At 43.5% G+C, this 21069-nt stretch overlaps 1 protein-coding gene across 7 annotated transcripts in view; it reads right to left on the reverse strand.

Moving 5' to 3' along the window:
- adgrb1a (adhesion G protein-coupled receptor B1a) overlaps positions 1-21069 on the reverse strand; it is a 160896-nt gene that overhangs the window by 5286 nt on the left and 134541 nt on the right. For 5 of the 7 annotated variants that reach the window (XM_037784266.1, XM_037784261.1, XM_037784265.1 and 2 more), the window contains 5 exons: positions 12099-12197; positions 6156-6327; positions 5338-5433; positions 5208-5247; positions 3580-4229 (listed from right to left, as the gene is read on the reverse strand). In XM_037784266.1, coding sequence (XP_037640194.1) covers positions 3580-4229; positions 5208-5247; positions 5338-5433; positions 6156-6327; positions 12099-12197 — 1057 coding nt within the window. Of the gene's footprint in view, positions 1-3579; positions 4230-5207; positions 5248-5337; positions 5434-6155; positions 6328-12098; positions 12198-19205; positions 19266-21069 lie in introns of all 7 variants that reach the window. The other 2 variants (XM_037784263.1, XM_037784264.1) reach the window with 2 other exon arrangements.

The following is a 21069-nucleotide window of genomic DNA, read 5'->3' on the forward strand; positions in this document are numbered from 1 at the left end:
AAGGGAGGGGTGTCTCTGGTAGCCAGAGGAGAGCAGTGAGTCATGAGGGAGGAAACAAGATTTGGTGCTGGTCATTCTGACCCTGTTGGCACAAGTTTGCAGTTAACAGATTGTGACCGAATGACCTTTAAGTCCTCCATCACGGAGTGCTGAAGGAAAACCTGACCTTCAGGCTGCTTGGTTGCCGTGGCAGCTGCCGCCTCGCACGCCATTATGGAAGTGTGTTTTGCCCCGAAGTGAAAAGACACCAGCAGGCAGATGTCACTGTGTCGTCTCATCCTGACACTGCCGTCTGCACTGGGAGCTGAGTGAAAACTAACCTTTTCAAAGATGCTGTCCTTACATGGGGCCAGCCAATGCTGGGATTCTGCTTGTGAAGCAGTGTTTGTTATGAATGAAATAAGTCTTATTTTTAGCATCACAGAGGGGATGACCTGAGCATGCAAGAAATGGAGCACAGAGCTAGCCCTGTGGAGACCTAATTAATGATCCTTTTATTTATTTTTAGGAATTAATATCCAGTTTATTAATGCGTGGCTCCCCGGTTGATCATCTGTGTTAATCATTTCAACCACCACGGAGAGCGCACTGATGCTGTGTTGGGTTAAATGTAGCCTGTGGCATGATACCAAAACATATTATACAATAGCACGTGTAACTACATAGTTTACTGGGTGTTTCTGCAACTACGGGCACTTTTGACTCTCCCAAATAAAATTAAAAAAAAATCTATGAATTTTAATTTAACCATCAGAGTATGTTATACATATTAATCAGGTACACATAATTATATATAATCATTCATATTTTAATCTGTTTTTATGTTTATTTTTTATTATTATTATATAAGTATTATTATAATTATAATAATAATAATAATTATTATTATTATTTCATCTCCTAAATGTACCTAAACGCAACATTACAATAACTTTCAATTTTTATTCATTTTGCTTTTTAAATTCCTATAATGTTTTTAAGACATTTAAATTCATACTTTGTGCATCATTATAATATTAAAGGGGACATATCACACTCATTTTCAGGTTCATACTTGTATTTTGGGTTTCAACTAGACCATGTTTATATACTTAAATGTTTTAAAAAAAACTTTATTTTCCTCATACTGTCTGCTTGATTATACCTGTATTCACCGATTGTTTGAAACGCTCCGTTTTAGCTCATTTCAATGGAATTGCAACAGAATTGCGTTGCTAGGCAACAGCTTGGGTCCATGTTAACTTCCTGTCAGCTGATGTCATTCACATACACTTCAACAGGAGATAAACTGGGACACATTTAGAATGTTTACGTTTAAAACTTTAAAATGTAATTTTAAAAATCCATAATTCCATTGCTGGGACTTAAAAATGCCCATAAATGCAGAAACACCCGTGAACAGCTGCAGTCCATGCAAAATAATAATAATAATAATAATAATAGATGATGATTAAAAGCAGTAAGCTGACATCATTCACATCGATATATGGATTAGAAAAGAAACACAGCAGTTGTGATGTCCCTGTATATGAGAGAGTGATAATAAAGATGAGAAGAAAATGATGATCACCACAATGAATCAATGAATCTACCGTCATTTCTCAATATAGCAATGGAATGAACAGATAAAAGCTGTTTCCACATTAAAGTCCTAAACACTGAGGGGCGGGGGGGGGGACTTAGCAGAACTACAGCGGCTTTCATAGATCATTCAGTGATGTATGTGTCCTTTTCCACTCATTCAATCAGTACAGAAACGTTATCAGAACTCTTTAACACACGTTGTTTTTATCCACTAATAGATTCCGTTCGCTTCAACTTTGGTGTTTTTTTCAATACTGTCAATGAAAACCACTTCCTGCAGATGTTTCACATTAAAAGTAGGGCTTTTCAAAGTTAAAGGGACTGTTTGTAACTTATTACACGTAGAAATCATTGCGGGTCGGTGTCCCATTCGCACTCGCGTGTGGCTACGCTGTTCAGACTCAGACTCCAACACAAACTCCAGTGAAGCACCAAAACCTCTTGGTTGTATCTAGTGAAGCTGTTAAACAGTGTTGGCCGCGGTCGGAGGACGCGGAGGAGACCGTAGCTTTGGTCTCCAGGACCGGAGTCTCTGCTGTACACTGCTCCTCTGCTCCTCTGCCTGCCTTCACTCACACACCACGCTCGTTCTCAGTCTTTCGCTCCACCTCTCACGTGCATGCTGCTCACTCCACACTGCAGAAGAGTTAGTTTAGCTCTGAGAATATCTAGTGAATGTACAGTAGACATTTGTGCAGAAATAACTGCTGCAGCTCCTCCAGACCAACAGAGGTTTCCCGTGTCTTGTGAAGTGACGGGGCTCCACAGAGAGAAACGTTATCGTCTCTGACCAAAACTCCAGCATCTCCCCTGTTCCCTCCGGCCGCGGTCGGGAGGCTGACACTAGGATCAGCAGTGATTCATGGAGAGTAAAAGTTTAAAATAAGTGACTTATTTTACCTCAGTTTTGTTACATAACTTAAAGACTTAACTAACGCCAGGTACAGACTTACAGATATACCCTATTTTACACAAACAATTTGAACCCCGTTTTAACCCAAACCACAATGTTTCCTAAACCTAACCAAGTAGTTTTGTTGTGTAAGTACACCTAAGAAACGTTGGAAGTTTATTTTGAAAAGACACCATGCATGTAACGAGCGGAAAGTTGATACGCCGTCCCCTGACACGTCCCAAACTGATGCTAGATGGCCATCCAGAGTGTCATGATGTCATCGGGGAAGGAGGTGAAGGGGACGTACTGAAATGTATTTCTGGAAAGAAGAATGTAAACAAACAATGGCATCCAAAGCGGTGTGTCTAATACGGACTAATACTGACTGTCACCAACCACATCCTTCCTCTTTTTCGCTTCGCCATGTTTACAGTGGAAGAGCTCCTTTTGTGCTACTATTGGTCAACGTCACCGAACACGACATGGAATTTGTCAAACTGGATGAGAGAAGGCAAATTCTGACACGTGTGGCGTGGCGTCCCAGATGTGGTGACGGTTGTCATCTACGATGATACACTACACGGGACAAAAAACATCAATTGTTGCGCCCAACGCCCATTTCTTCACTCTCGAGACATACGTCTGTCTGGTTTATCTATTATTGGGCTGACGTCGAGTCGTCTGAAACCAGCATGACATGTGCAGGAAGTGTTTATGACAGAAGTTTAGCCGTGCTAGCAAAACAGCAAATTAGAAGAGATTTGAGTTCTGTTGAAAAGATCAGCAGAAGTATGTCAGTATGGCATGACTTCTTCTGATGGGAACGGTGCTAGGTAAATTTAAAGTATCCTGAATTCATCAGGGAATGTGTGAATTTGGCATTAAAGGCAAAAAGCATCAGCAGCATATTGAAACAAGCAGGTCAGAGAACGACGACGCTTCTTACTTCAAAATAAAGGCCTGGTTTCTTGAGAGTTTATGGTAAGTACAGTAGTAGTATAAAACACATCGTTGCATGCATGTCTGGTTTTAGGTATGAAGCGTGAGGCTGATAATGCGTAACTATGACAACAATGTGCTGATCAGTTTGGTGGTCTTACCTCCAGTGAGCTCATGGACAGCGTGGAGACGGTCTCACTCTTGGACATCACACCAGAGTTTCCGGAATCTCCCCCGTCACACATACTGCTGGCTACGTGGGAGTCTCTGGGCATGTTCTGCAGATTGTGTGCAGGTGAGTCTCTGTCAGAGCACGACACGCTGATCTGCTCAGCAGGCAGGCTCTTCAGGCCGAAGCCAGGCACTGGCTCTCCGCTGGCCGGGTTAGCCAGGTGAATGAGCCTGGTCTGAGGCAGCTGCTCAATGCTGATGTTATACTTGGCCTCCTCTTTCCCCTTGTTCGCCTTCAGGGTGCCCGTGTTGTTGGTCGGTAGGATGACGTACCCCGGGCCTTTGCCGGTGCCCTCGGAGCTGCTGCCCTCGCCGTTTCCTCGCGGCAGCTCTCCGTCCAGCTGCTTAAAGAGCTCTCCGTCGCAGATGTAGATGGATTTGGCGCCCGGCAGCTCTGTGCTGATTCCCTTGGCGGGACCCTTCTCCCTGCGCAGGGTCAGAGTGTGGCTGGTGTAGTCGGCCACGTTCTGGAGGTGAACCTTGGCCATGCTGGCCGGCATGGTGTTAAAGTTCGACCCCTTCTGAAGGGTGAGGGTCCCGGAGGAGGCCTTGTCCTCCCCCTGGAGAGATGAGCGCTTCCCTGGAGGCAACAGAAAGACAGAATTGGACCGTGGCTGGATTTATTATTATTAATATACATTCATATCACATGTATTGTGTTATCATCAGGTAAACAATTGAATGCAAATGTTTTTTTAAGTAATATTCACGGTGTATAATTCTATAAAGTTGTTGTTTGTTGAAACCTCTCTACTGGGACTCCGTGGCTGAGATCAGGCTTGCCTTGACCTTATGACCCAACCTCATTTCACTATAATAACTGCTGGCGTATGGCAGCATGCATATCCCATACCATGTCCTGGCTGCTAAACTACATCAGACAACGTTCTATCCCCAACACTAAATATCTAAATATCTTCCCATCGCTCTCTGTGCCCCCCCCCCCCCCCCCCCCCCCCCTCCCCCACTTCCTACTTGACGTATAAAAAGGAAGAAAAAAATACAACAACAATCATCTCCCTCTGTTCTTTTCTGTGTTTTCTTGATCAGGCATGTCTGTGTCTCAATAGCTTTTCTGCTCCAGATGCTTTTCTTGATATCCTGTCTCAAGAGATAATCAGATTTTCACTCCCAGCGGATATCAGAGCCGGGCCAGTATCTGATGCGGCACTGTCGGGAGGGACTTAATTATATAGTGGCAGTGTAGGAGAGACTCAGACAGCCCTATTTATCTGCATATAACTGCTCAGCACACGTTCATCCCACTCCCATCAGCCTCGGCTAAACTGCCTTATGCAGCAGTAATGTGCTGTATTTCTTGTCAAAGCGCTCCTTGGCGAAGGGAGGCTGCTGTGATGTTGATTGTAAGACACAAGCGCAGAACTGAGGGGGAACATGCCTCACATCTGTTCCGACAACGCTGAGGAATTTGAAGCAGTACAAAATACAGAGAGGAGGCACAAAGAGACATCTGTAGCTTTAGTATAGCAGTCCCCAAAGTCACTTCAAACGCACACACACAAACACAAAATCAAACACACTCAACCCGGAGCTTTACCTGATCTGCAGGCCATATCCACGTCTTTCTCAAAGTCAGTCTGAGGACAGAATAAATATTGGATTTAGTGTGCCAAATGTGAATAATAAATCCTGAGAGGTGGAAATAACAAACGTCTTCATATTCACACCATGAGCTGAGCATGGCCATTCTGGAAAGATCCTCCTGAATCTCCGTTAGCGTCCTCCTGGCGGTCCACCACACGGCACTTCACTGCCTCCTGAACCTGGAGCCAATCAGAAGAGCACAGATCTCAGAACTGGTGAGATATATAAATACACTAGTTCACAACAGATACTACTGTCAGTGAGTGGCCTTTTATAGAAAAGGCTAAAAGTCTACAGGCCTTTTAGCGGCTCCTAGAGGCTGCGATGTTCAGTACACCACAAAAACCAAACGTATTAGATCAAACGAACAACAGGTTTCGCTGGTCTCAGATTCATATGATACCATCTTCACTCTATCTCAGTCTGTCAGATTGTTTAAGAGGTTAATAGTTCATATAATTAAATATTAATATGTGACGTCTATGTATCAATACAATATTGCCATGCTAAATATCGCAATACTATGCTGTTTACATTCCCCCCCCCACCCCTACTGAAAGGGGTTGTGTCTAGATGGTAACCCACAAATTGCGAAAAACGTGCAAAAACTCTCACGAGACTCGCTGCCCGACGACCTATCCTAACCCTAACCTACCCTAACCCTAACCTATCCTAACCTACCCTAACCCTAACCTACCCTAACCCTAACCTATCCTAACCTACCCTAACCCTAACCTACCCTAACCCTAACCTATCCTAACCTACCCTAACCCTCCTAACTGGTGCCATTGGCATCAGCTAATGGGGATCCTTTTAAATAAATCAATAAATCAATATAGAGCATTTAAAGCCCCACACTAAACCAGGAAGAAGAAGGTATATAAAGTGAGTGGTGAGGTACCTCTCTGCGCAGGATGCAGTGCACCATGACAATGACGAAGCCTTCCAGCGAATCAAAAACAGCAAAGAGGATCTGGAAGAGCGCAGAGCGCCGGTCTGTGATCGCGAGGACGGCCGACATCCACGTGAGGGCCAGAAGGGGCAAAACCACACAGGAGCTCCACAGTGATGCCCTGCAGGACGGGAGGGGAAGCGCAGTCAAGGACAGCACTAGGAAACCTTTTCTCAACATGACACAGAGGGCAGGCCTACAATGCTGTCTGACCATTATGCTCTAAGACATTTCATATATTTGTCATTAGCTAATTTTATTAGATTTTCTTTTAACATCTAAGGCTTCCATACAAAACAACTCCAAGAGATAAGCTGGACAGAATCTTAAACCAATCTGCTACTTGAACCTTGATAACTGCCCACGCTGTTAGCATAGTGTTAGCCACTCTAACCATGCATAAATACATAACATCACAACAGATAATTATGTTACTATCACAAACAAAAACATACATCCATTTCTCTGCAGATATATATGTTCATAATTCACATATATTACATGCATGTATGTTTAAGATGGTTCAGTCAAACCATAGAGGATCTAGTGCCACAGGAAAGAGAAGGAGGAGTGATGGTGAGCAGTGGGGAAAAAAAACGAGTGTGATGAGGCTGAAACAGAATGAAAAGACAAACGGAGGCAGAGCAGAGAAGGACTGAGAGGCAGAGAGAGGAAGAGGCCAGAGGTTTGCTCCCACTTTGCTGTTCTTGTTTTTTTGTTTCTGACTCATTTGTTCTAATGTGCACACCAGGAAAGAACTAGAACAATAACTACTCACTACGTGAGTGTCATGAAAGGATCACTCAGATTATCTATTAAATAGATGCTCTCCATTTTAGTTGGATAATATTCCAGAAAGTAAAAAGTCATGCAACGATGGAATAATACTGCATTATTCTAAGTGATGCATTCAAAAGTTTGGCTGTAATGTAAAATATAAATTTAGCATAATATATATTTCAATAAAGGGTCATGTCATACTAACCAATCAGCTGCTCTGAGTTGAGCTCTACTCAATCACTAGTCCCAATTACTTCTACTTTGCCGGTTTTTTTTCTGATAATTGCTTAGCTGCTGTCAATAAAACTTCATACACATTAAAAGCCCGGAGAGAGAGAAGGTAAAACTGTTGGCACTGTACGTTTCTTCAAACCACGGATACGTAGAAAGTCGACATTTCTGAACCCAAAATACATTTCATAAATACATTTAATTTCAGCCTCGTAGCACGCAATGCCACGTGGTTAAATGTTGTGAAACGACTGGTTAGAAAAAAGATCACGGTTTGTGTTAAAATCAGAACATAACAACGTAACGTACAGCCGCCCTTGAGCCGAGTTCACTCTACACGACTTTCAGAGGGGTCGGATCGCATCTGTACTGTTCACGCTACACAACTCACTGTCTTGTTATCAGGTAGTCTTGGACAAACAAAAAGCAAACAAAAAAACTGAAGAGTAGAAGTGACTTGAATAATTAGTGAGTGAGCGTTTCATAAACCTTTGAACGTAATAATTGTTATAGCTGGTCTAACGGCATAACTTACTGCTGTTACTCTTTAAAAGGGATAAATAATCTGAAAGGACACGTGGCTCTTATGCTGCGTTCACGTCACGTTCAAAAATAGTAACTGTGACTAATGTATGAGGCAGGTGAGCACACGTTCCCCGGAAAACATCACTAATCACTAATCATGATGACACAATCACTACAAACCATGCTCTAATGGAGATTTAAAAGGGGAAAATAACTATTTTCATTATTTACTGTCAATCAAAATAATAGTACTGCTGATCAAAATATTTGTACATAAAAAGCTAACCGCTCAGACTTTCTCCTGGTTTTAATGAATTTTCAATATAATACATTTGTCACATTGTCGTGTTTAAAATGCTCTCAATGCATCACATTATCTAAAGCTCATCATCTAGTTTGCATTTAATAAGGTATTCTGAAAAGTGAAATGTGAAACAGATAAATGTGTTCACGTAAAAACTTAAATATGTCCTCCAAAAATGTAGTTAAGTAAAAGAACAAAGTCCAACAAATGGAAAACCACAAGTATAAAAAAAACTCTACACTGGCGCCTGGGTTAGCTCAGTTGGTAGAGCGGGCGTCCATGTATTAAGGCTTGGTCCTGACCGCGGCGGCCCGGGTTCGAATCCGGCCTGTGGCCCTTTCCGCATCCACTCTCTCTCTCCCCCCTTTCAAGACTCTATCCACTGTCCTCTCAATAATATGGAAAATGCCCCCAAAAAAATAACTTTAAAAAAAAAAAACTCTACACAAATGAATTACAAGTACTTAGTTACTTTCCACCTCTGGTATTAAATGGGGTTAGACCAATGTTTCTTATTTCCCTTGACCTCATTTGAAATCCGATATGTCTCATTGTGTGAATCCTGTTTCAGAGGCTTTTCCAGCCTGCCCACAGTAGCTCAACCGTAGTGCTGGTATGAGATTGGTCCGAGTTAAAAATGCTGAAATGTATGTAAAAAGGGGCCGAATGGCTGATTCCTACCTAAAGGAAGTTATATTCAGTCGGACCTTGTTTTCCATATTCATCATTTATGAGTAAAATGATTCGACTGTAGACCTACAAACTTCTCTATCTGCAGGGAGTGCTGTTCACCGATACAATCCACCGGACAGGAAACATCTGTTAAACCAAACAGTGTTTACGACACATGTTCACCCAGTAATGCCCACATAGTTTTAGATATGCTATTAAAACTAAAGTGAACTAACTATGTTCATGTTTGTGGTATTTTCAGTGAATTCAAACCGCAGACAGCGGTTATCAGCCTCTTATGCCGGGATCAGACTACACGATATCAGCCTGATTACAGCCCGACACGGCCATCGTAGGGGATCGGCAACGATAAATGAGTGTCGTGTGCGAAAATCTTATCTGGTGTTGTGTCATAGTACATGACAACCAACGCCACGTCTGGGACGCTCCACGACACCCCGATGAAAAGTCTAGCCTGTCAGAAGTTTTCGTCTTGACACGCCTAGTGTGGCGTCTCCAACGACGTGTTCCTTTGCGTTGACCAATCAGGTGCTCTCTCCAGCGCGCAATCGCAGTCAGGTGACTTGGTAATAAACAAACATGGAGAAAAGGAGGAGGAGTTTGCTGCCGTCAGATGGAACAACGAAACTGACGAAAAATGCATTGAGTTGTGGCGACTGTAGCCCCCTACTGCCTATTTGACGTTTCGTCGAGGGAGTACCATGAAAGAGTCAAAAAAAGAAAAATGTTGGCGAGAAATAGCAGAAGCACTTCATCGACCAGGTGAGTACATATTCTATGATATGCTAGCTATGCCGGCATATCCCCGGTCCTAATTGCGGGAATATGCTAAATTGTCATTACCCAAGCATTGACAGTTGCTTCAACCGCCTCCCCGATGACGTCTGAACTCGCGCATTATCGTGGAATACGACGTGTCGTGATTGGTCGTGGTCATACGTGTAGTCTTGCCAGTCACCAGACCGAGACACTGCAAGAGTTTATGGCGCTGTGATCGTTAAATCTGACATGGTGACCATCGTCAAAGACAGAAATATGGTGTAGTCTGATCCCGGCATTAGCAGTACTGACTCCACTATCTTCACCTGGCATTACAAACAGGTGAAACATGTCAACACAAGTATACAAGAGTGATTGCATGTAGTAGGTAATCCACTGATTAGGCCAGATGGATACAATGCTAATTACATTGTGTATTAACAATAGAGGCTGACGTGTGGTTGTAAAACTTGGTTAGATCGGGAAGGGACAAGGTTACGAGTTACAGGACTATGACGGGACTGGAAGAAACATTATCATTAGAATATTTAAAACTGTTGGTATCATATTTAGCTCTAGCCCTATCATTTAGAAAGAGACACGATAAGAAACAGATGACACACAGATCAAGAGGCAAAGTTACAGGATTGTGACAGGTCTTGGTTGGCAACAACAAAGTCATAGGACCATGACGGGGCCGAAGAAACATCATCTGAATGATTCAAAGTATTGCCTAGTGTATTTAGTATAGCATCTACCCATATCATTCAGAAGGAGACTCGGTGCATGTATATAAACAACATGTTCTCACCCCAACGCGTCAAACAGGCTACTGAGGCTTGGTCAGTGGCTTCAAACTATGATGCTCTACAGTAGGTACCCCTGTAGCCGCAGTTTTGGACGTGTCAGGGACGACGTGGCAATTTCCGCTCGCTACATGCATAGTGCCTTTTTTAAAATAAACTTCCGTCTTCACAGGAATATGCTGCTTCATGCAAATATATGTATATATTCATTATTGTAAATCAATTAACGACACAAATCAATGACAGATATTGATCCAGAAACCCTCACAGGTACTGCATTTAGCATAAAACAATATGCTCAGATCATAACATGGCAAACTGCAGCCCAACAGACAACAACAGCTGTCAGTGTGTCAGTGTGCTGACTTGACTATGACTTGCCCCAAACTGCATGTGATTATCATAAAGTGGGCATGTCTGTAAAGGGGAGACTCGTGGGTACCATAGAACCCATTTACATTCACTGATCTGGAGGTCAGAGGTCATGGGACCATTTTTAAAATGGTCATGACAGTTTGGAGCGTTATTTAACGTCCTTGGCGACGTGCTAGTATAACATGGTTGGTACCGATGGATTCCTTAGGTTGTAGTTTCATAAGATACCGGTACCTTCGCTCTAGCTTTATCTTAACCTTTACCAACCTAAATATCGCACGTTGCGTTACTGCATCACATAAATTAGTGCCGTTAAAATGAATTTGCGTTAACACGTTATTATTACATTATCTTTGACAGACTGACTTACGACTCAAGTGATGAAGGACTGACGGGACAAAATGTCAACGTTTACTTTTAGTTTCAAACGGGACACAAACGGCGGTCTAGTGGGTCAAAGTCCTGTGTTTGTTTAACCCATCCATCACCCCCCCTCCAACACGCTCTACGTGGAGTGGGTTTACATTGGAGTTAGTTGGAAGCCCGTTGCGTTTCATACGGACGCTCAAGGGTGGAGCATTTCACGAGTTAGGAGTGAGAGCGGGTTCATATAAATATACATACACACATCCAGCCGTGAAACAGGATTGGGAGTAAAGCTGAGAATATAAACTGTCATATTGCCCGACTCTAGAGTGAAATAAATCTGCTGTATTGTTAACACATTTCACTCCTTGCAGTTGTCTGTACTGTATTAATGTACTAATTGTTCTATTTAAAACATAGAGGAGCTATTTCGAGGGTGTGTTTGTGGATTGTAGCAGAGAGCAACACTCCCTGCAAAACAAAAGAGGCAGATAACTTCACAATAAACTTCCATAATTATGATCAGATTCTTTGAGCACAATAGAGCCAAAAGTAGAACATAAAGGCCTGGGTTGATAATAATGGAAATGATCCGTCTAGGCACTCACAGATCACAGCAAGACCCACATACATACACACACGCAAGTGCACGCACACGCACACACACACACACACACTGAGACAATAAAAGTGTATTGCTGTCCTCTCATAGCCATGGCCTTCCCAACTCTGTTCTAATCAGCTGTGTGACTCTGATGATCTCTTAAAGGACAAACACAAACACACTCTCATTCACTCATCAATAACATTATGCATCATTATTTACATATATACAGTTAACACACGTTGCTTTGGCACAAAAGCTTCAGGAGCTTTTCATATTGAGTGAACCCCTGCCTGCCAGGGCATCAGGGAGGAGGAAAAAATGACAGAGGGATAAAGGAAAGAGAACCAATCAAGTGAGGGAGAAGAAGGGGGGAGGCGTACAGTAGAGGAGAGGAGAGAGGTACAGAGGTAAGAAGAGTTAAGGAAAAAATAATTAGCGGGACTAACATGGCGTTACTGGTAGCTGTGGTGGAAACGTCAGCCGAAGAGATAACTCCGCACTTGGCACATTTGAGCGTCATATTGTACAGTGGCACTGTCATCTGACTGCAAAGTCAAATTAACACGCTGTAACATACACAAACAGATACAAATGCACCTACACACAGACTCGCACAGATGCGTGTGCGCACGCGAGCACGCACACAAACAGTCACGCAAACAGTGAGTCACAGTGTTCTCGCACAGTCTCTCTCTCAGGGCTACAGGCCAACCGGTTGGTGTGTGTGTGTGTGTGTGTGTGTGTTTTGGGCTTTACCTGTGTGTGACTCTGGGGATAGGGGAGGGGAGGGGGGCATTTGATGACGTGAAGGAACTGAGACTCCTCTCTGCGTTCTCAACATATCGCCAACTCAACCATTGATCTGCTTGTAATACGAAAAGGCTTTAATCTGGATGTTAACATGGAGCATTTTACCCGCTGGTTGAGTGATTTCCATCTCTGCTGCTCTGATTGTGATGATGTGCTGGATGTGCCTCACTCCCTGGTCATCTCCATTTGTGCTAACTGCTTATTACGAGCAATGCCAAGTGCTTAATGCAAAGGTTTACATACACACACACATTTCAAACCTCCAACATACACACGTGTAAAGCAACAAGCTCCGTCTGTCTTTACAGTTTCACATCGTTCACACAGGAAACATCCTGCGCCGCTGATCAGAGACCAAAGAGTTACACAACATCAGAACCTTCAGGATATTACAGGTGTTCATGGAAGACATTGTTACAGAGCTCAAGGGCCAGGAAGTAAAAGTCCTGTTCATTTTACATTAACTACATAGACGATCTTAAAGGGACTGTTTGTAACTTTTTTTTTTTTTTTTAAAGTTATTTTTTGGGGGCATTTTTCCATTTTTATTGAGGACAGTGGATAGAGTCTTGAAAGGGGGGAGAGAGAGAGTGGATGCGGAAAGGGCCACAGGCCGGATTCGAACCCGGGCCGCCGCGGTCAGGACCAAGCCTTGATACATGGACGCCCGCTCTACCAACTGAGCTAACCCAGGCGCCCCTGTTTGTAACTTTTTAAGCGTATAACTGTACCGGGTCGGGACATATGCGAGCTCCATGCGCGCTTGCACATGTACGCTCGCATATGCGCACTCGCATGTGGCCGCTGTACACTGCTCCTCTGCCTGCTTGCCTTCACTCAGACAGCGCGCGCGATCTCACGTACTCGTTCCACCTCTAGACGTGAACGCGCGCTCACTCCACACTGCAGAAGAGTTAGTTTAGCTCTGAGAATATCTAGTGAACGTTTATGTAGAAATAACTGCTGCAGCTCCTCCAGACCAACAGAGGTTTTCCGTGTCTTGTGAAGTGATGAGACTGCAGAGAGAAACGTTATCGTCTCGTTACCGACCGGGTGCCGGTGTCTCCCTGTTCACTCCGGCTGCGGGCGGAGGGAGACGAGTTTCTCGCTGCAGAGCCCCGCTGCTGAAGCCTGCGCTGAGGCAGGAGAAGCAAACACAGTATCAGCATTGATTCATGGAGAGACCTTCGTCTGGTCAGCTAACATTACTGCCAAGTAGCTGAAATATAGAGTGATATTGTGGTTTTAGCTGACGTGTGTCGCCTCACTGTTTTGAGCAATGCTCGTTCATGTCTATGTAGAGCGAGCAAGCGCGAGTTCAACGCTGACTTTCGTTGATTTCACGGCCACAGGTGTCGCTGTTAACAAGCATTTCTGAAAGTTACAAATAGTCCCTTTAAGTGACCGGCCAGTTACTCACAAAACAAAAAGACAAAACTGCAAAATGGATCCAATGAAGATCACAGAAAGCTGTTGGATTTTATGATATTAACTTTTTATATGTTTACACCTAATAAGAAAGCAACAGATCACTTCCAGATCTGATCACTGAGAAACTACATGACTTAATTTCCCCCTCCATCAACCAAAGCTCCAAAAACTCCATCAGGATTCCATTTCTAACTCCGTATATCTCTCCAGTGTAGTTAGAAAAGCTAGAAAAGACTGACTACAATGCTGGAGATATTGACAAGTAATAACAAACTAATCTGTTACCATATGGCCTCCTGCTAAACAACAATTAAAGCTGAAGAGCTGAGGGAATCGATTTCTGTTGCCCCTGGACGCCTGGATTAAAAATCACATAATGGAAGAAATTCAATTTCAAGTAAAAGGGCAATACAGCCGCTAAATGTACGCCGCAGGCAGTGATATTAAAAAGCAATCAAGACTTTTTGAAACACAACACCATTTCCCCTGGACTTAAGGATCGAGAGGCAAAAAGGTGGGCTGGTTGTACGGTGGTGGGGGGGGAGGGGAGGTGCATTGAGGCAAATAAATAAATATCCAATATGAACAAACATGAAATGGATCTGGTACAATCTAGTCACACATTAACCTTCTTCTCTACTCGTTACAGGACGCTCCATAGCTTTGCAGCACGTGGAACACTAGAATTGGAAGTTCTTGTTAAAACTACGAAAAAACGTTTTTATCTGAAAGCTTTTGATTAAACTTCTATTCCAACCTGTAAATACACCGGATTGATGACTGAACACATTTAAGCATTTAAGGAGGAAACTAACTCCAGTGCTGGTTGGAATGAGGCCTCTCTCTGTCTGGTTTAATTTTCTCAGAGCATTAGCCTCTGATGTTGTGGAGGGGGGGGGGGGGAGGAGTCTCTGAGGTGTGAGCAGACCTGCCTGCTGCAGATGCTGCTGCGCGCTTAATTAGATGGTGCACAAATTAATTAGCTTCCTTAAACATATTTTGCATTTGATCCTTGAGAACCACCCACAGGAGAGGCGAATGGGTGAACGGTGGGGTGAGAGGTCACCGGGGGGTGGGGGGAGCATTAGACCCTCTTCATTTCCTTCTTTTGTCCACCACAGAAAGAACTACAAACAGCCTCATCACCACATGAAACATCATCTCAACCAGTCAGATCATGTTCAGATAACTTGCAGCCGGCCCACACTAAAAGATCCTTCAAATCTTACCAGATGTTGAAAATGTGAGACTCCACACATAACAACATGTTAACAACATGGTAACAACATAGCTGTGACTGAACAGCACACACTAACAGATTCATTCAGGATCAACAAGAGGCCCAATGTTAGTGTTAACAAACATGGCGGACGACGGGCAAGAAGAATTAGCGACTACTTTGTACTGAATATTCATGAAGGATGGATGAAGTCATATAGACATGTTAAATGAACACTTGTGTTGTTGCCACAAATCAACAAGTTGGTCATCCATTTCTGAGCTCCATCTCACTGCTACTTTATGCTTCGCATTTTTGCATTGGCTCACACTTTAGCCGCCGCAACCATTACGGCGGTGGTTGTCCTTCCGTCAGTTTGGTTTTCAACTGGCTATCATTCTTTCCTACGAGACTGCACCATCGGCTGTCCTCGGGGTTCCCCACACACAACACGATATCCCATCGTAAATATTGAACATGTTTAATATTTACGATTTGAAATCGGTAGACAGGATGGACTTCTGAGCTGATCGGGGATGTAAAAAACACTGTTAACATACCTCACACTACAGGAACATCTGGAAAGATAATCTTTAGAAGCATCATCAGCAGCGGGAATCGGGCCCAAAATCAGCTTGATTCTCAGGTTGTGTCGGCATTAAACCAACAACCAACAAGCCTGAGCAGCCTCAACATATCACATCTGTCATTTCTAGTCGCATTCTCAAATCCAACCATGGGGCATGAAAAAGCTCGAGAAACCGAAATCGCCTACTGTGTACAGTATGTGGAAGAAAAGATAAGATTATACTTTATACTTTAGTACTTTATACTTTAGTTATGTTATAATTTGTTTTGATCAAGATTTGATTTGATCAAAACAGGCAGAGTGACTATCTACTAAAGATGGGCTCAATTTAAGACAAGAGATACGCTAAGCCTTAAGGGGTGTAGAGCTACCATTAGCCACTACTAGTAAAACACCTCCCAATCTCTGACCAAACTTTCTGTGGTCCCGTTGCATTTTGGGTAATGTAGGCGCAAGGTTTTGACAAGGAAGGAGAATGGGTGGAATAAAAAAGACAATATCTTTGTCTCTGCTGCATCAATGTTGATACTTTCTGTTTTAAAATGTCCAACAATATTATAGGAATGCAATGCCTACCTTTCTTGGTGGAGTATTCTTTTAACATATACACCGACCTATTACCTGAATGGCAGTGCAGCAGATCCCTAACGGGGGTAGGGTTTGACTGCATGGGGTAAACCCACATGGAGGTGGCCCATGTTGTTTCTGGCTGACACTGACTGGACCCCATGGCAGCTGGCCAAGCCACCATGCGCTCACCATACCTCCCATTTCCTTATTCCAGGTGATATACTTTTTTCCTATTTAAATCAAATCACAAAGGCTTTTGAATTGACCTTAGTTCGCCCTTAGGGGACCCAACCGGTGGGCATTTCCCCAAATGTGCCAACGGGGCTTATCAGAGATAAGCTGAGGAGATCAGATATTTGAAAGGAGGCCAGAGTGTTGAGGTGGATGCCTCCTGGAAGTCTCCCTGAGAAGGTGTTAGAGGCAAGCCCAACTGCAAGGAGACCCCCGGGGTCGACTGTACTGAAGGGTGGACCAGAAAGATATTTGGGCTACTGCTAAGTGGCAGAAAATGGTTACATGTAGGGATGTAAGGATGCACGGATACCGACACCGGTCCAAAACTGTGCTCAAGTACTCGTAAAACTACTCCGATACAACTGCACCCGATACCACTTGAAGGCAACATGACGTTAACAGACAAGATTAGTGCTTTGCATGCCGGGCTGCTGTGGTTGAAGTGCTGCCCAGCTGCAACGATAACCCGATGCACAAACAACCAACTGAGTCCTCAGCTCACCTCTCTGGGTGAGTTAGCAGCCACGATGTTGCATGCATTGTCATGTTGTCAGCTGTGTGCCTGCTTGGCGTACTCTGTCAGGGTTTCCGCCAGTGTATTGCAAGCCTGGCGTAATGTTAGCGAGTGTTCGGCCGAGAGAGAGAGAGACCGTGTGTGTATGTGAAGGTGAGTACCAAGTTATCGTAACGTTATAGCTGAAAATTTAGCAGTGCAGTGTGTGCACAGTTTATTTGTCGGTGAATAAATGCAACAACTCCTCAAGACCCGAGCCAAGCTCCGGTGCTGTTGGCCATCAATTTGTTACAGAAAGAAAATGAGGAACTTCTGATGAAAATAAAACAGTTTTTCAAAGTCACTGTTAGAACTGTAATGGTATTATTAAGTAATCATAACAGTAGGCCTACTCAGTGTCGGCAAGTACCCAAAAGTACTCATACTTGGAGAAAGTTGTATCGGGTCATCCCTAATTACATGAATCATTAGGCCCGTCCAGCAACACCCACAGTTCACTCATTTACATTCCTTTTGTAAAATGGCCAGGTTTGTTGTCTCACTAATACACTGGTCCAATGGTACTCAAATCAAATTCAAGGAGTCCGGAACATCACATTGAAACGTATTCTCATACGATGGTTTGTATAATATCTTACGGAAAATGATTCTTAATTTTTTGTGCATTTTCCTACGAATGTTCAGCGTCCACTTCCTGTCCATCCTTTTCAAAATAAACGCCCGTCTTCACAGGAAACAACTTCGTTAGGTTTAGGAAAGATCATAGTTCAGTTACGCCACACCGAATGTGGTTACGTGACACCGGAAGTGGCGTAACTTAAATACGGAAGTTACGTAACAAAAAACGACTTAGTTAGGTTGTACATTGTAAATTGAAACAAAACAAAAATGCTACAAAACTACTTGTTTACTGCTACAGTAAGTCATCGTGGTTTGGCTTACTGTAAGATAAGTATGTTTGTTACGTTATATAAATTACAGACGTAAATGTGTTTCTCATTAATTGCTTGCGCCGGCGGCGGCGGCAGAGATGTGGCATCACAGAGACGACCAGTAAAGGTGGAAGGATCCTGGAGAGCACATTTCCCCGTAGTGGTGCGTCACAACCGGCTCTATAGGTCGGCTTGGAAAGGCCCAGGACGATGGTGGCTTGCGGCTCTGACCGTGAGCTTTACAGCACCCCTCGCCCTGGACCTCGCCACTTCCTGGGGCCGTGGACTTAATGCTCGCTGCTCCCTGCGGAGGGAGAGACAAGGCTCCCATCGAGACTGTCAACCAGGACTGTCCTCAAGTGCGAGGTCTGCGGCGATGTTGGCAACTGGCCCGACCCGTCTCGAAACACGGACCCCGTCTTGTTTACCATGCTTTGTGGGTGTGACTTTTTTAGCTGTCATCATCATTCATATCTATACAACCACTGATTATGATTAAATTGTTTACTAAAGCACAAGAGCTCAACGTTCCTCACAGATCTAGCTTCTTCATTTTGCTCTCAAAGGGCACCAGATTCCTGCATTTAACTTGAAAATGTAAAACATTTAGGCTGAACATTCCTGTAATTTTCCATATCGCAATATGTATCGCAGAAAAAAAATGACAATGTCAGGAGTTAATTAGCGGCCGTACTCACTGCTCCTTTCTAGCAACAACTTTGCATTTAGAAATGCCCAGACCAACGGTAGGCGGAGATCTCCGATTGTCTGCTATTGCAAGACTAAGTCTGAGGTGACATTCAAACTGAAGCAAGGCTCCATCTGACCAGTCATTACCGTCAGACAACACCTTTCAACAAGTTACCCCATCATACACACTCTATAGATGCAATCACGACATGGCCATACTAACCTTGCACACACACACATGCCTACACCATTTAAGTAAATAGGAAATATTAATATTACTGCACTGCAACTAGCATGTGTTATTGTTGAAACAGTCACAGTTTCTCTAAAAGCGTTCCATGAATGGTCAGTACCTGAGGCAGTAATGTGTTATGTTCTATCCAGCTAACAGGAGGTAGCATTAAATTGCAAGGTCAATAGTGGGAGAGTGAGGTAAATAGGCAGGAAGTAATAGTAAGCCAATCAGAGGTGCTTGCTAGAGGATTCAGCAGATCTGGTGATGGGCAGGGCTGGTAGCCATACATTAAGAAGGAGAGGAGGGGGGGATGGGCAGATCTTTTTTACCCAATCACTGATGACATGGAAGGGGGCTTCTGAGACTGATGTGTTCCTGATTGGAGAGCCCTGAGTGAGAGAGAGGGGATTCTGTGCAAACTCAAACATGACATATCAGACAGCAAAAAACAAGTACAGTTGAACAGAGAGATCATTGAAGAAAGCAAACATTTTCAGAGAGAGAAAGAAAATAACATTTGAATGCACCAACAATGCCAATGGAGACAGAACAGCCTGCGGGGGTAAAGCGGAGCAGGGCGCGTGTGTGCTCTGTGGTTTGACCGGCTGATCGCTGAACAGCCAGATGACTTTAGATTCAAGTTGCCAAATAGTTAGTGACGCTGTTCAAATGTGCTAAAATTTAATGTGTGCTTTGCGTATTCATGTTTACAAAAAATTAAGAAATGTTTTTCTTGCAGGTTTTTTCTTATGTCAAACATTTAAAGGAGAACTCCAACATTTTGGAAAAGATGCCTGTTTGCTGCCAAACCCCACAGTCAGATGAGGCAATTGATACGCTTTCTGAGAGGTGTTCAGAGTAATGTAAAACAGCAGGAAGCTAGAGGAAACAGCCTCACTCAAAGTGGAAAAAAAGCTGTCATAGTAACGTATTACAGTATATCCTGTTAGCAAACAAGCTAGTCACATACATCCAACACATTCTCACTCCCAACTCGTCAAATACCGCCGCTCGGCATCGGAGACCGACGCTCTAGGTACTCCCCTAGCGGTAGTTTCGGTCGTGTCAGGGCCAATAACCACTATCGCTGCTTTGTACATGTTGTGGAAGTCCCAGATATGTTGGAAAACCAAACGCCGTCTGGGTTCGCGCACCGAGCTGTATTCACTGTATCCAGCAAGTCACACGTTGGCTGAATTAATCTGGTTTACTACAGCGGAATGAACCCGAAACATCTTTTTTAAAATGTGTGTTTTCTGAACGGAGTTTGGATCGTTGAGTGCTAAGCTATGCTAACATTGTAGCTGCTCCATCAACACTCAAAATAACCCGGTATAAATACGACTATGGTTTATACACATACATATATCCGGTCTCTGTACACACGTGAGGTACTATCATAGAGCTCTGGGTGCCTACAGATGGCTACAATACTTTTTTTGTTCCTTTTCTGATTCAACGACATCAGGACGTCAGTGACGTTGAGTTGAAATATTACACTTTGTATGTAATCATGCCGCGAGAAAAGTTTGCTTCGCGTTCGATGTTAACACACCATAAGCAAACTAGTGGGTTTTTTATTTTCCAAAATGTTGGAGCGTTCCTTTTATAAAAGGCTCATAAGAGCCCCATACCTTAAAGCAGGTTAACCCTATCTCTATTCTCCATAACATCACTTAACCGAACAACTCAATGGGAGAACAATGACCTACAAAACAGTAGCTTAGTAGCAAGAAGGAGGATTTAGTTTTGATGTTGTAGCTCTGGCCATTGGCTCTGTTGCAAATGTACATTTACCAAATGAAGTGCTGAGTCCTCTTCCCCATCAGAACCAAGGGCGCTCCGATCGATTGGCCCCCGATCGCTATTGGCCAATATTCATTCTAAATAGTAGTTGGTGTCTCTATAAAGGTCGATCAGAAGAGCCGATCAGATGCAGCATTATGCCGGCTTTGTTTGGTTCAGTGTAAAAAGAAACAAAGCCGGTGTAATGAGGGATCTCCTTTACAGCAGTGCTGCTGGATCTCTGTATGAAAGGGGCTGATGAGAGTGGAATACATGTTGCCTGCCAAAGACTTCATGTTATTTACTCATCCCTTCATTTTAATACTTAATATTAGGGCTGTCAAAGTTAACGCGATAATAACGCAAATTTGTTTTAACGCCACTAATTTCTTTAACGCAACTTGCTGT

Source organism: Sebastes umbrosus, chromosome 11 (assembly GCF_015220745.1).
Source record: "Sebastes umbrosus isolate fSebUmb1 chromosome 11, fSebUmb1.pri, whole genome shotgun sequence".
In the NCBI taxonomy this organism is placed as follows: domain Eukaryota; kingdom Metazoa; phylum Chordata; class Actinopteri; order Perciformes; family Sebastidae; genus Sebastes; species Sebastes umbrosus.